We start from the raw sequence: 15,297 nt of genomic DNA on the forward strand, positions 1-15,297 counted from the left end.
AGGCCTCTACTTTTTCGTCCCTGCATTGAATTTCCTCAGAAAAATTGTTCTACTCAGCTGCAGGCCGAGGAAAGGAAGGAAGTTTTTCTCAGAATACTTCCCAAATTCAATCGACTCTCTGGACATGAATAAATTTTTTTCAAGACTCATTTTGCCATAAGTTGCAAGTTTGAGGCCTCCCCTTTCGAACGAGACCTTAGAGAGTGGTCTACGATTTTTTTTTGCTAAGTTATCGTGCTTTGAATGAAATTATTGCGGTACTAATTAAATTCAAATTTTCAAATATTCAAATTTTCAAATTTCAAATTTTCAAATATTCAAAATTTCATATATTCAAATATTCAAATATTCAAATTTTCAAATATTCAAATTTTCAAATATTCAAATATTCAAATATTCAAATATTCAAATATTCAAATATTCAAATTTTTCAAATATTCTTTTTAACACTAGATACTTTAAAGTGTTTCTAGATATAGAAATGCGACACCAGTGCCATTGATGACACGAATCACAAAGCTCAATCTTTCTGGCGGGAATACTCAAAGCCTTCACAAATTATGGTAAAGTTTCGCATCTAGAATCTACATACTCTTTTCTCAATCATATGTTGCACGTGAGAAATGCACGTGTACCAAACCGATGTCAATCTGAATTATTTTCCGCAGTTCTTTTAGTGCATAATAAATCGAATTGAACCAATGTGAATTTTTATACGTTTCACTAAAATGAAGAATAAACCAACTCGTCATAAGGAATCAAATACCTTTCAGGTACAAAATACGAATAAACAATTGTTGTAAGTGTGAAGTGTTTCTCAAACGCTTTCTTCTTTTTATAGTTTAAAACATTTTCTGAAAGAGTAAGTGAAATTGACGTTGATGTGTTCCACCGTGTGGTACATCGAAATGAGGAAGAGGACGAAGAGGTCGAAACGTATTTTCATCAGACACTTCAGAAGTGGAATTTTCTTAACCTCACGGAAGGTTACTGTAACTTCAAGAGGGAAGTCCGCGATATTGTTACACTGCCACAGCTGATTAATCAAAAGCAATTTGTAATTGATAAGTTAATAGAATACTTACAAAAAAAGGATGTTTTGTTTCTGCAACCAATCTTGGAGTAAGTATAGCGTTATTAGTTGGCTAAAATTTTCCTCTATATGAATTTTTTATTACAGATTAGTGGTTGCTGTATCAAAAGATTTGCAGAAGGATTTTTATGAATACTTTCCTCGGTTTTTAAATGTTATCATTGAATTACTACAAACAAAAGATACTGAACAAATAGAGTACACATTCACATGCTTGGCCTACTTATTCAAGTTTTTATGGCGGTACCTGGTCAAAAATGTTAAAACTGTGTTGGATCTTTTATTACCATTGCTGGCAGATACACAACCAGCTTTCATAAACAGCTTTGCAGCTGAAAGTTTTGCATTTGTAGTACGCAAAGTTAAAGGTAAAGAGTCTTTCTTGAAAATAGTGCTTCAACTCTTGGAAGAGAACCCCAGTGGAATACCAGGATGTGGTAAATTATTATTTGAAGTAATATCTGGTACACCAGGACAGTTTCATTCTTGCGCAGAACAAATACTTTCATTATATTTCAATGCATTACACGATGAATCTATTAATCAGGACCTGGCATTTAAAGTGTTGAAGGAAATTATTAATTGCTTTCTGCAGCACATACACCCACAGAAATGTAATACATTTTGGTCTGTACTTTTGAATTTCATAGATATGTCTGTTGAAAAGACCAAGCACTTTCAACCATTAGCTGGAAGAGGGAAAAGCTTGATTCTGGTGCTGAAATTGTTGTGTATAGTTATTAATTATAAAAACGGAAGATTTGTTATAGATCCAGTACCTCTGGTTAAAAAAATGATACAAGTTCTGGACATTTTTGAAAATGATAATGATGTGTTACAGGAAACTATAAATGGAGCAGTCGCTGTCCTTTTGGCATCTAATGTTAAATTAATGCAAGAAACATCTAGCCAAATACTGCTTAAAGTTATGGCTGTGAGAGATTTCAAATTGTTATATAATGCTGTTGAAAGTTTAATGCATTATTCTGCATTTGAAACTTTGGTATTACCACAGATATTGAGACATAATATTGCTACTGGCTTCAATGATGATAATTTGCAGTTATTTTCCAAAATAATTAAAGCAAAATCTCCACTATGTCTTAATGGTATTAGTTTAGATAAGTGGAAGAAATATATTTTAGATATCCGAGGTTCTAAATCTGAGAGTATTGACTATCTTCTGAAAGAGTTGAAGGCTATACTGGATAATAATTTTTCAACTAATGCACTGAAAGTATTAATAATTGCACCACATTTGAAACCTTTACCAGAAGAATTCAAAAATATTTTACAAGAGGATATCTTGTTCTTATATAAGCAGATGCTAAACGAATCTGTTACTGAAAATGATTTAACTAAATTATCTTTCACATTCTTATTATCTTTAGAATCTGCAATTCACACTTTAGAACCTGAAGTTCTACATAAATTTATGAAAAATGGTGACATAAATGTATTAAATCTTCTGATTAAATATCCAGATAATAAATTCATTTTAAATGCGATGGATTTATGTATGACATATTTCAGTACGTCACAATATCGAGAAATATATATTAATCAACACATCTTTGATATCTTAAACAACACCATTGCACCAAAATTAAGTTCGCCTTTTAGTGAAATTCGTTTAGTCGTGACTCATTTATATTCATTATTTAACGATGTTAAGGAGATCACATCTGCTACAAACTCTGAAAAAACTGCAATGGAACTTATATATTTAGCAGAATTTGAACCTATAACAGTCCAAACTTATCGCAATAAATTGCTATGCTTGCAAACTTTGACATTTGAAAGTAATTCAGTTTCAAACTTAAATCCCAAATACCATGACTTTCCGCTACGATATTTATTGGGTACTTTGTACATAAACTTCTCTCTGCTATGGGAACCTGTAAGTAAAATTATAGCCTCGTACGCTACTAAAGAATGTGAGCAATTTTGGCCCATTTTTCTGAGTGAGCTGAAATGTGAGCACAAATCGAGCATAGATTATACGCCGCTTTTTCAGTGCAATGTTATTTCCGAAATAGAAGTTGCAATACAAAAAAGCAATGTCAAACCTGATTATGAAAATCATAAAATTCTTCTGTGGAAATGTATGGCACACTTCTCACATTTTTGTGAAATTAAAAACAGGGATTTAACAGGACTGTTTATTGACTATGTAACTGATAACTTTTTTAAAACAAATTCTGAAGATGCCAAATATTGTAGCATTCTGAAAAATCAAGAATCAAATATTCCTGATAATAGTATGGAAATTGATGCAATAGAAGATGGTGATAGTGAATCTGAAGAAAATGGAAAAGAAGAAACGCAAGAGAAGGAAGAGGAGGAAGAGAAAGAAGAGAAAGAAACCATAATCTCAAAAACTACAGACTCCAAACAAATATTTAGAGCAACCAAGAATTATAAAGTGAAGCTTTTAATCGCGCAACTAGAGATATTTGAGAAGGTAACAAATCCTAAAACATTGTACAGAGAATCAGAGATACAGAAAATTTATTTAGATCTGTTGTCATCAAGAAGTCCTGATATTCAAAGAGCTGCCTTAAATTGTCTTCTTACGTACAAATATAAATATTTACTACCATACAAAGATAATTTATACAATTTAATTAACGAGAAAAATCTAAAAAACGAATTGACACGTTTTAGAATTGATACAGACAGCAGTATGATTCAAGATGAGCATAGAACTGAATTGATACCTATATTAATGAGGATAGTTTATGCAAAAATGGTTTCAAAAATGGGAATGAGAACTGGTGGCAAAGGTGGAGGACTTGTGAGACGAAAAATGATTTTACGTTTCCTAGCTGGTACTCAAGAGAATGAAATGATTGTATTCGCAAAAATGGCATTCAAACCTTTTAAAAAATACATATCCCTTGAAATGGAAGAAAAAGTCGATTTGAAACAGCTCACGCACAATATTATTAATACAGTTGATTTAAACAATGTTATCCCGCCTAAACGTTTACAGAGTGCTGTCAATTTACTTTCAATTTTAATCGAGCAATTCGGTAGTAAAATGGAACAAAAGTTATTGCCTTATCTACTTGGTTTGGTACTATGTATTTTGGCAGAGATTACGGGAATCTTACAGAGATCAGATAATGTTCACAGTGGGTATTTAACATCTATAAAGAATGTTCGGTCAAGTTGTATCCTAATACTAGCACGATTTTTTGGTCATTTTGAAAATTATCAATGGACTGAACATGAAATAGATGGCTTGTTTAATGTAGCAGTATATCCATGGTTGGAAAAATTGCCTAGTGAGGGTATTCATAGTCCTACTCCTCTATTAAAATTGTTCATCGCATGGAGCCAGAACTCCCGTTATTATCCATTATTTATAAAATATCGAGAAGATAATAAATCTATCAGTCCTCTTCCATACATTATGCAGCTCTTTTTGGGCCGAAAAACTCATCCATCTGTTGTCAATGCAATACTCGAAATGATCGAGAAAATGGTAACATTGCAAGATTATGGGAAGACAAACGAGAATGATATGGATACTGATACAGCTATTGTTCCTTTAACACCAGCACTCACTAATCTCCTAGAAATAAATGAAGGAGCATTATCTAGTGGCGTTAATTATGGATCTACTATACTTCTTCCTCACGTTTTTAATATTTTGGCTCACATTAAACATAAACTGGAGAAGTCGACCAGAGGAGTGAACAAATCAGAATTACTAATTTTATCTCGCATTTCCGAATTTGTAAAAGATGCAGATACGTGTGATACACTCCTTACTTTAATTGTCCCAATATTAGTTAAGAAAACAACTACTGGAGCAGGCAAAGAAACTGTTATTGAGTTAATTACGACTGTTATAAATCTAATAAAACATATCAAAAAGCCAGAAATTCACATACGTGCAATTATACCTTTATTAGGTACATTATCAGCCACACCAGCTCGTAAACTCTTCTTGGAGCTCTTCAAAACGATTGCCGAAAAATCTTCAGAAGATTGCCGTGAAACATTAATACAAAATTATAATATAATAAGTGCCCTTAATGCGTGGGATCGTCGATGGATTGATCAACCAGATTTCCAAAAGAGATTGGATGCATTCACTGAGATTAAAAATGCAGTAGAACAAGATAGCATTACGCTGGAGTTTGGGATAGCTGTTATTTATAATTGCTATTACATTCTTAGAAATGAAACAGATTTGGCGATGAAAGATTATGCGGGACAGTGCCTTAAACTTATCGGTCCTAAATTAGCAAAAAAGCACGGAGGAAATGTATCAGATAGGCGTTATCTAATGGATGATACTATTTTAATGCTCATAAGAAGAGGCATAGGTAGTAAAAATGAAACTGTACGATTCCAATCAATAGGCTTCTTAGGACACATGGCTATGGAATGTTCAGAGGTCCATTCTGTTTTACGAGATCTATCTTTGTTAGCTAACAAAATGGATCCTGAAGTGGATTTCTTCGAAAATATGCAACACTTACAACTGCATAGAAGAGCTCGCGCATTGCTTAAATTCTGCAACTTAGCGAAGACATTGAAAAAGGGACCAAATCCACGAACATTAACGCAATTTATTCTTCCCCTTGCTTCTATGTATTTATGTAATGAAGCTTTCATACACAAGAACAGTCTTATTGATGCTGCAATAGAAACAATTGGCACTGTGTGCAAGCTTTTACCTTGGCACCAGTATGAAGTCATTTTAAAATATTATTTAGGAAAATTGAGAGGCTCTGTTGACTTTCAGAAACAACTTGTTAGAATAATTGTTATTATATTGGATTCTTTCCACTTTGATCTGTCAAAATATAAACCAATAGAAGGATTACCAGAATCAAAAAGTAATAAGGGATTTAGAAAAATTGAAAGAAGTGATGAAAAAGAAGAAAAGGATGAAAAAGCTACGGAAAAAGAGAATGAAGTAACTAATGACCAAGAAGCTGAAGAAAAACTAAACGAAGCTTTAAATTCGGAAAACGTGGAAAATATTGAAGAAATCGTGGAGAAGAAGAAAACACAAGAAGATGTATTTGTAATAGAGAAACAAACAATGCTTTCACAACATGGAGCACAGAGAATTGTATTTAGTATATCTAGGGAGTTATTACCTCAGCTTCACCGTTCTATCATAGCAAGAACAAGTCGGGAAAATAGTCACAAAGTTAATAAAAAAAGGGTTGCAATGGAAAACGAGGAAGAAGAACTAATGCGAGTTCCCATCGCTCTTGCTCTTGTTAAATTATTACAGAAGTTACCTGAACATATTTTAAATATTAATTTACCAGGGTAAGTACACACACTGCAGTGATATAAAATCTAGAGATACTGAAATATCAGTAACTTTATAATAAAATGTTTTAGAATCTTTATGAAGTTGTGTACCTTCTTAAAATCACGTTTGGAATCAGTTCGACGCGCTACTCGAGAAATATTACAAAAGATAATGATAAGTTTGGGTCCAAAATATCTTCATTATCTTTTAAGAGAAATGAATACACTGCTAACAAAGGGTTTTCAAGTTCACGTTCTTGCTTATACAGTACAATCAGTGTTGGTTGCGTTGAAACCATATTTCCAGAAGTTTGACATCAATCAAAATCTCCAGAGCATTTTATCTGTAAGTAATAATACATGTGTAGCTTTAAAGTAACAATTAAAGATATATTTTTTTAATTAGGTATGTAAAGTGGATTTATTTGGATTAACTGCAGAGGAGAAAGAAGTAATAGGAATTGTGAAAAATGTGGCAGAAGCAAAATCAACAAAAAGTTTTGATATTTTGCACATACTAGCACAGTATATCACAGAATCCTGTTTAGTCGATTTAATCTTACCATTGAAAGAAGTACTCATGAAAACGCACTCGCATAAAACTGTGCAGAAAGTAATAGAGTGTTTAAGAAACGTAGTTTTGGGTTTAGCTGATAACACTTTTATTCCATTAGATCAAATGTTAATATTCCTTTATGGCATAGTCTCTGAAAGCATTCCTGACCTCATGCCCGAAAAAAAGGATAAGCAGCTCACAGAAAAAGAAGCTGAAACATTAGTTCGGCAAAAACCAGATCTCTACATTATACCACCTCAACCAAAGAGTAGAATGGGGATAAAAGTAGCATCAAAAACATCGAAAAATATGAATGCCCATGTTATTACAGAATTTGGATTAAGGCTCTTTCATATTTTATTAAAAAGGGACAAAATATCCAGTGAAGAGTTTAAACTTTTCATAGATCCATTCGTACCACTTATAAGTGACTGCTTAAAATCTCAACACGTTAAGGTAAATCAATTTTATTATTAACACATATATAGAAACAATTGATTTTCCAAACTCCTATTTTTCTCTCTTCAGTTAAGTACTTTGGGCTTACAATGCCTGAATTGGTTGCTAAAGATGGACTTATCTTCAGTCCAAGAAACGATCTCCGATATTTGTTCGTCTATTTTTAGTATATTGCATAAATACGCTGCAGCAGGTTTAAGTAAAGGAGACAATTTCGATCTGGTCATGGCTAGTTTCAAATGTATGTCTGTAATTGTTCGCGACGTAAAACATTACACAATTACTGTGGAACAGTTAAAAGTTTTGATGATGTACGCTGAACAAGACATGCACGACAGCGACAAGCAAGCAACAGCATTTGGTTTACTCAAAGCGATAATTGCAAGGAAGATGGTTTTCGAAGAGATGTATCTCGTTATGGAAAAGGTTGCTGCTTTGAGTATCACATCCGAATTAGAGCACGTCAGGCAACAATCTCGTTCCGTCTTTTATTCATATTTGATGGAATACCCCCTTGGGAAGCATTTGAAGAAGCATGTACTATTTTATTTAACTCAACTCGGTTACGAAATGCAACCTGGTCGACTTAGCGCATTAGAGATGCTTCATAGCATGATCACAGGATTTCCATTGGTGAATACTTTCAAATTTCCTATCTATCATTTGAAATGGGAAACAATGGACTAATTCAGCTATTATAATTTTAGAAAACTTTGATGCTGATGTCGGATCTCATATTTGTGATGGCAGGTGTAAGACTAGTTAATGATGACGATCCAACTTGTCGCAAGTTGTGTGCGAAATGTCTCAAAGAAATGATCACACGCATACGTCCCAATAAACGGAGCAAACTTTTTGATGTAGTCATGGAATGGTTAAAAGACTCGAAGGTAACTATTAGAAATATTCTTAAAGAATGGCATAGTGTCAAGTACTTTAAACAATCGATTCTTTTAGTTAATACATCGTACGCTAGCTGCTCAATTATGCGGCATATTCGTGATAGTGGAGAAAGATACTTTCGAATCTCGGTTAAAGGAAGTACTACCTGTTTTATTGAAACAGTTTCACGCCAACTTCAACGACAAAGACGAACCTGGACGTTTTGTAAAGTTACGTACAATTCAGGAAACAGCTAAATACGAAATGCAACCTAATATTAAAGACCCAGAGAGAATGAAAGATCATCATATGTTCCAAGTTTTGCAATTGTTGCTAAAAATATCGGCAAATTGTACAGCGTTCTTTAAGAACGATGCGTACAAACAGTCTGTCCGTTTATTTGCTGGTAAATTCAATTATTTTCACCTATTTTTAATATATCTACTGTGATTACTAAATTCTCTATATTTTGTAGAATACTGTCAGTCTTTATTAGCACATCCTCACCTGTGGGTTCGTTTAGCAGCATCGCAAATGATTGGTTTTGTGTTGGCTGCTCTTGATGTGAACAAGATCATCGACTGTTTAGAAAATCCGGAAAAATGCGAAACAGAAACAGCTTATATGTATTCTGACCCTATGACTATCATAAAGACCCTCTCTTTAGATTTAATCGCACAATTACAACCGGATATGGCGTTCGAAGAGTTGGCGGATCAGACAGTTAAGAATTTAATTTTCATCGCGAGGATTTTAAAGTCTGTAAAACCGCTGAATATTATTACTGCCGATCGAGAAGAGGAAGAGAAAGATAAAGACAAAAATATATGTCTGCCTTGGCTTGTTAGAAGACTGAGAAAAGCTGTGAATATAGAAATAGCTCAATCTCCTAAATCGATAGCAGTAGTACGTAATGTTCTCGATAATTTATATATTCTAATTCGTTGCTGCAACTGAAAAGTAATTAGTAACACGAGTAATTACTTTTTTTCAGCGAACAGCTTTTTTCAAATGGGTCGCTGGTGCAGTGGCTACCATACCGATGGAATATTTAAACACTGTACTGTTTAATATTATGACGCCAATTGTACGTGAAATATCAGCTGCAGGGGAACCTAGTACCGGCTTACGACGACTGGCGAAAGAGGCAGCTACAATGATAAAAAAATCTTTAGGGAGTGAAGAATACGCTAGGTTGATGAGTCGGGTACAGCAAAACTTAGATATTAAAAAAGCAGAGAGAAGAAAAATACGAACACAACAGGTAATTTTATATAATTATCTGTGGGATAAAGAAGCAGGAATGATCATAAATCCGTGGAATATATTTTTGATTACAGTATGTGACGGATCCAGAATTGGCTGCCAAACGCAAAATTGCGCGGCAGCAGAAGAAGAAAGAAGCTAGGAAAAGGAAACTGGACACTGTAAGAGGGAAAAAAGTAATGAAGAAACGACCGAAAAAGGAAGTTGATTTAGATATCATATAAATTTTAAGTTTAAAGTAAACTGCTGTATATAAATAATTATCATAAAGAAATATAGCAAAGAAGTCGTTTGACGACGGTATTGTGTGATGACAACCTAATTGGTCTTCAGAAAATATGTATGGTATTATTCTTGTATACTCTATGAATACATTTACCTTGGTTTCATATTTTAACATTTATAAGATATTACTTGTAAATACTTAAACTATTAAATATTTAAACTTAAATATTTACATTTTTCAGAAATTAAACTTTTATTAATGACAACCACGATCGGGAATTCCTTAAAATATTTACTATTTATAGCAAAATTTGCCGTAAATGAAATATTTATTCATGGTTCGTGTTATTGACACAAATACTTAAGTTGCCTTTTATTTCGTATTCATTATTTCCTTGCGTATTTCCCATTTCCAGTCGCAATCCATCCCCATCACCATCTTCGTGCAATCTTGGAACTCATAAAAGTTCGATAAGGAAAATGAATAAGTATTACGAAAGTGCAGGAAATAGTAATAGAAGATAGTCATTTTAGGTATCTATGACCATAACTAAAAGAGAAAAACAAATGTTTTACTTACGTCAAACTTCAATGTACGTAACAAACACCATTTAAATTACAAATACTATTACTTTTCAATCATCTGTTTTAAACATTTTCCTCTATTCTGAAATACACACATTTAAACACTTAGAGGAATATCCTTGCTTCCGCAATATATTTTATTTATCCATATAAAGTTAGCTAAGTGCTGTATACTTAAGTGTGATTAAATATGAATCGCTCTCTAGATAATCAATAAACTAAGAAGCCTCTAATTATTTTTCCTCATCAAGATGCAGAAAATTATGATAAATACGTACATTATTTTCTAAAATTCTACGGAATCTATAGGATCTATAGATCTTATCCCTGCCCACAGGTGGCGTAGCAATAATAAAATTCTACCCTTCCGAATTTTACACTCAAAACTAATGTATAATCTTTTCCTATATTGGCTTCACAAAATTGCTCGTACTTACGCAGATTATTTTTATTTATGGGGAGAATTGCGCATGTATCGAATCCTCAGAAAATATTTTCTAACTTATCCCCTACCCTAACTTTCAATTCGTTTCAATCCCCAAGATTCCGCGTACCATCATTTAGCCACGAAAGAGAGGCTCTACGTGGATCCAGTGTCCCGATGCTTTTCCTGTAACAATAAAGGAACTGCATGATTATAAATCTTCCACGATCGACGGAAGCGATCGAACCCAGTAATTCTAATCGAAGATCAAGGACCTCGCCACGTGAACGTGGCCGATCCTACGTGATATTATGCGCATCTGTATGCATCGGGTAAAAAGTCCCGTCTATCTATATCTCATTGAAGCATCGCCAACTCATGTCTTCTTTCTTTCTTTAACTTTGACATGCTTATAAGTAACGATCTGAGAGCTCCATTTTAACACTCGGGCTCAGGGCTTATCTGTGAAACCGTGTTATCGGCGGTGGTTAAAAGCCCAGGAAATCGAAACGCACGCGGAATTTGACACACCACTATCGTGAGCGAAGAATTACTTCGTTACTCGATTTACTGCCCGTCCGAAGGCTTGGACTTCTATTCCGTGTGGCCAGCTTTGATTCTACGGTTGGATCGTTAGCATTGGTCATTCGAGGCGAGAGACAAAAAGAAAACGAGGAAACGACTTCGGTATGCTCGCCACCGTGACGTTAGTGATCACGACTGTGATTTTGTTGGTAGTCTTCTTGGTAATACGGAACTCGTCGAAGAAAGATCCACCAGGTAACAGAAGCTGTTAAGCATGTGTGAATACTTTGCGTCGCGACGCTTCATTAACGCGGAATAGGAGCTAGCTTATGTATTTACTGGTCTGTAATTTCTTTCTTCTTTTCTTTTAGGTGGCTTGAGAGATTTTACACTTATTTTTATTATCATGTGTTAGATGATGTCTGATATGTATAATAGTTTTATGAATTAACTAGTTGATGACAAGTGTCAGGCCTAACGCATGTAATGATAGGTTTAATAAGACTGTTCAGTTGACTGGTTTCAATTAGCCCCTGTATTGTGTTCTGTGAATTGTTCTCGCACTTCCTCTGCCCGATTTAAACAATTTTTAATCTTCCGCTTAAGTAAATAGTATAATAAGAGATTAAAGATTGTAAAATATTCTTGGAATGTTATTAGAATTTCGGTACAGATTAATTTATAATTATTGGCTTCTAGGACACTTATGCAATAATCCAGATTAAATTACTCTAAAATAGTACTCATTTAAATTGTTCCATAGATTGAGCAAGATACACCCTAAAGATCATGGATTTGACCGTGTGTTAAACACGTGTTCACGAGACACGTGGAATGCGTATTAGAGATCTAAATATCCGATTATTAATTATAGGGGTAATTATGTGTTTCATCATTCATGTGCATATTATAGGCTTCTATATTAAGTGAGTTTGAATACACGTATATTAAAACAATATGCAGATGTATAGGTAAGGGTACCTACATGTGGCATTAAGAATTCGTACACTCGCACCCAAATGTAAACATAATTGTTATCAAGGGCGATACCGAAGATGTTATGTTATTAAAGCGATTACTTGTCCTTCCTTCGATAGTTCTGTTCGAGATGTCGGTAAGAAAGGATCGTTTTGCATTACATATTATAGAAACAAATTTATATGGTGTTCCTTTTCTTTTTATTTAGATGATCGTAATTAGGCGTATCTCGTACACTTCATTATATTTTGTTTCAATACAAAAATTCCTTTTCTTCGTATTCGCCCTTCAAATACGATAACTTTCGCTTCTCGGAAACGTACTAGTAAAGTTTCCTTATACATCCTACTACTTTTATGCGTCAGATAACACACCCTTATCTTCACTTTTTGTGCGTTTACAAGTCGACAACATGTAAAAGCATTATGAAACACCGTTTTTTCCTTCGGCCTTAACTTGCTTCATTTTTTAGGACCAATCTCATGGCTATTTATCGGAAATCAATTTTTATTGAGTCGTCTAACGCAAGAACTCGGAGGCCTGCATTTAGCATTCGCCGAACTATGTAAACGACATGGTAGCGGCGTGATAACAGTGCGCACTGGTATCAACAAAGTCTTAATTGTTTCTGAATCGAAATTGGTACAAAAAGTACTAAAAGACGAGGATTACGATGGCCGTCCTTGGAACGAGTTCATCAAACTTCGAAATTTGGGAAAGAAGCAAGGTATTCAAACTTATTATTCTTTAGGGGTGCAGAAGTTCTCTGAAAGCAGAGGGGTCCTAATACAAGTAGATACAAATATAGTAGATCAGACCAATTTGTTATATCTATTTACAGATTAACACGCTTCATTTTATTTAATTTCTAAGACCTGGATTAGACAATTAGAGAAGTATTAGAGAAGTTCTTCTGTATTTAAAGAAGATTAAAAGACTGTTGTACTGCAGGTATCACGATGAATGATGGCCCAGAATGGAAAGAAGTGCGGGCTTGGATAATGCAAACCCTGAAGGCGTTCGGGTTTGGAAAACACAGCATGGCAGAAATGATCAAGGACGAGCTGACCATGGTCTTGGAGAACCTGCAAGACGGGGGCGCCAAACGATTAAAACCATTGATCAATACCGCGGTATTAAATGTCCTGTGGACCTTAGCGACGGGAAAGCGATTCGACAAGCTCGAGAAGTACGTTCTCGTTCCCGCGTTGATTTCTCTGCTTCGAGAACTGTCGTTTACACGTATTTGGTCTTTGATGCTTGTCAACCACTGCTTGCGCACTCGCCTGAATGTTTCGTTTTCCCTTCAAAGACAACTGCAAGGTATAATCAAAATACAGACTCAGAAATAATTGGATTAATTATTAATCTTAAAGAGAAATCCTAAAGCTACTTATCACCTCGGGTTTTCAAACTTTCAAATTTTCAAATTTTTAAATTCAGTTTGTAAAAGTTTAAACTTCTTCCGACGAAAGAAAATGGCGAATTTTAAAGAAAAGGTAACGATCCATAGCGAGAGTTCAGAAGCGAATCGTAAGTGGGTCAGGCATTTGAGGCGCATCGGGTCGTAATCGTTTATTGTCTTTTCTAACGTCTCCCTCTTTCTCTTCCACAGGTTACAGTATTTGACTAACTTGATGGATCGTCGTACGCGAATATTCGACATGGTCGGCGGGCTTCTCTCCGCTTTCCCTTGGATCCGTTACATTGCACCTGAGGCCTCTGGGTACAACCTTCTCGTTACGCTGAACAACGAGTTCAAGGACTTCTTAATGGTTCGTCCGTTATGTAAATCAATCATAATTTTACGTTTATTAATCTACGTTGACTAATAACCAAGCCTTCGTGGCTCTTTTCACGCAGGAAACCATCATTGAGCATAAGAAAAAGTACGTACCTGGCAACGAAAACGACTTGATAGACATGTTCCTCCGGGAAATGCTCAACAAAGATCCTAACCCAATCTTTAATGGTACAGCTACTGAAAAACTAAATCGTTACCTCTTTTGAGGTGGCATCATTCCTTCTTATACAAATCATGTTCTTGGATTTCCAGAGGACCAATTGGTGATGATACTGATCGATCTCTTCCTCGCTGGTAGTGTCACCACAGGAACGACTTTGGATTTTATTTTCATGGCGATAACGGTGCATCAAGATGTGCAAAGGAAACTTCATGAGGAAATCGACTCCGTGATTCCGTCCGATAGGCTTCCAATCTTAGAGGACAGGGAAAAGTATAACAGAATTATCTTTGAAAGATATCTGTAACGATTGGGGACTTTGAGACTATTTGATTTCTTTGTAGAGACTTCTGTTCCCTATTAGCATTCGCGTGGGAGGGTAAAAGTGGATTTTAGAGATTCCAGAAAGGCGCAGACACCGAGAAAGCCGAAATTCTTTATTATTACAGGCTTCATTATACGCAAGCTGTGATACTCGAGGCTTTTCGTATGTGGCCACCGTTTCCTGTGATCGGTCCACGACGCGTCACTAAAGATACTCACCTCAATGAGTATACGATACCCAAAGGCACCACTGTGCTGATAAACATGGCCTCCTATAATTTGGACCCCGTACTATATCCCGATCCAAATACGTATAAACCAGAAAGGTTCATGAAGAATGGCATCTTTGAGGCGGATTCGGACGTTCTGATGTTTGGCAGAGGTAAATTATTCACAGATTTCTTTATCTTTCAATACATTTCAATACATGTCAATCTAATACATTTGACATAGTTAATTTATTATCTATAGAATTGTAAGCATTGTTTACTTATGTAGAAAGTCCCATAATAGAGTTTCTATTAAGATATAAATAGAAATCTTGTGGGTTGATTGCCTGGCGGGTGTGTCAGTTGATTAAGTCGCATCCTCTTACCATTCATTTCCGGATGTCTCTGGGAAAGCCGGAAATATTTTCGTAAAAGAAAAACGATAGTAAACTCATTTCTGAATAATTAATACTACCATCATTAGTACTTTTATTAATAACGTATTAGATCGTCCCATAAGT

The 15,297-nt window shown here is 34.8% G+C and overlaps 2 protein-coding genes across 2 annotated transcripts in view; both read left to right on the forward strand.

The window, feature by feature from the left end:
• The first annotated feature begins 728 nt into the window (after nucleotides 1-728).
• On the forward strand, nucleotides 729-9,999 carry LOC143184472 (small subunit processome component 20 homolog). Its single transcript, XM_076386729.1, has 11 exons — nucleotides 729-773; nucleotides 842-1,122; nucleotides 1,181-6,394; nucleotides 6,470-6,725; nucleotides 6,786-7,391; nucleotides 7,464-8,027; nucleotides 8,102-8,284; nucleotides 8,352-8,682; nucleotides 8,752-9,182; nucleotides 9,271-9,540; nucleotides 9,617-9,999. Exons 1-11 carry the CDS (start codon nucleotides 729-731, stop codon nucleotides 9,764-9,766), a joined length of 8,331 nt encoding a protein of 2,776 aa, XP_076242844.1. The 3' UTR covers nucleotides 9,767-9,999.
• A 1,463-nt stretch (nucleotides 10,000-11,462) lies between these two features.
• LOC143188395 (uncharacterized) overlaps nucleotides 11,463-15,297 on the forward strand; it is a 43,240-nt gene continuing 39,405 nt past the window's right edge. The window contains exons 1-7 of the mRNA XM_076392612.1: nucleotides 11,463-11,556; nucleotides 12,752-13,006; nucleotides 13,231-13,468; nucleotides 13,895-14,054; nucleotides 14,143-14,251; nucleotides 14,336-14,516; nucleotides 14,693-14,949. Of these exons, the coding sequence (XP_076248727.1) occupies nucleotides 11,466-11,556; nucleotides 12,752-13,006; nucleotides 13,231-13,468; nucleotides 13,895-14,054; nucleotides 14,143-14,251; nucleotides 14,336-14,516; nucleotides 14,693-14,949 (1,291 nt within the window). The 5' untranslated portion in view covers nucleotides 11,463-11,465. The remainder of the gene's footprint in view (nucleotides 11,557-12,751; nucleotides 13,007-13,230; nucleotides 13,469-13,894; nucleotides 14,055-14,142; nucleotides 14,252-14,335; nucleotides 14,517-14,692; nucleotides 14,950-15,297) is intronic.

This window comes from Calliopsis andreniformis, chromosome 2 (assembly GCF_051401765.1).
Source record: "Calliopsis andreniformis isolate RMS-2024a chromosome 2, iyCalAndr_principal, whole genome shotgun sequence".
Taxonomy (NCBI): domain Eukaryota; kingdom Metazoa; phylum Arthropoda; class Insecta; order Hymenoptera; family Andrenidae; genus Calliopsis; species Calliopsis andreniformis.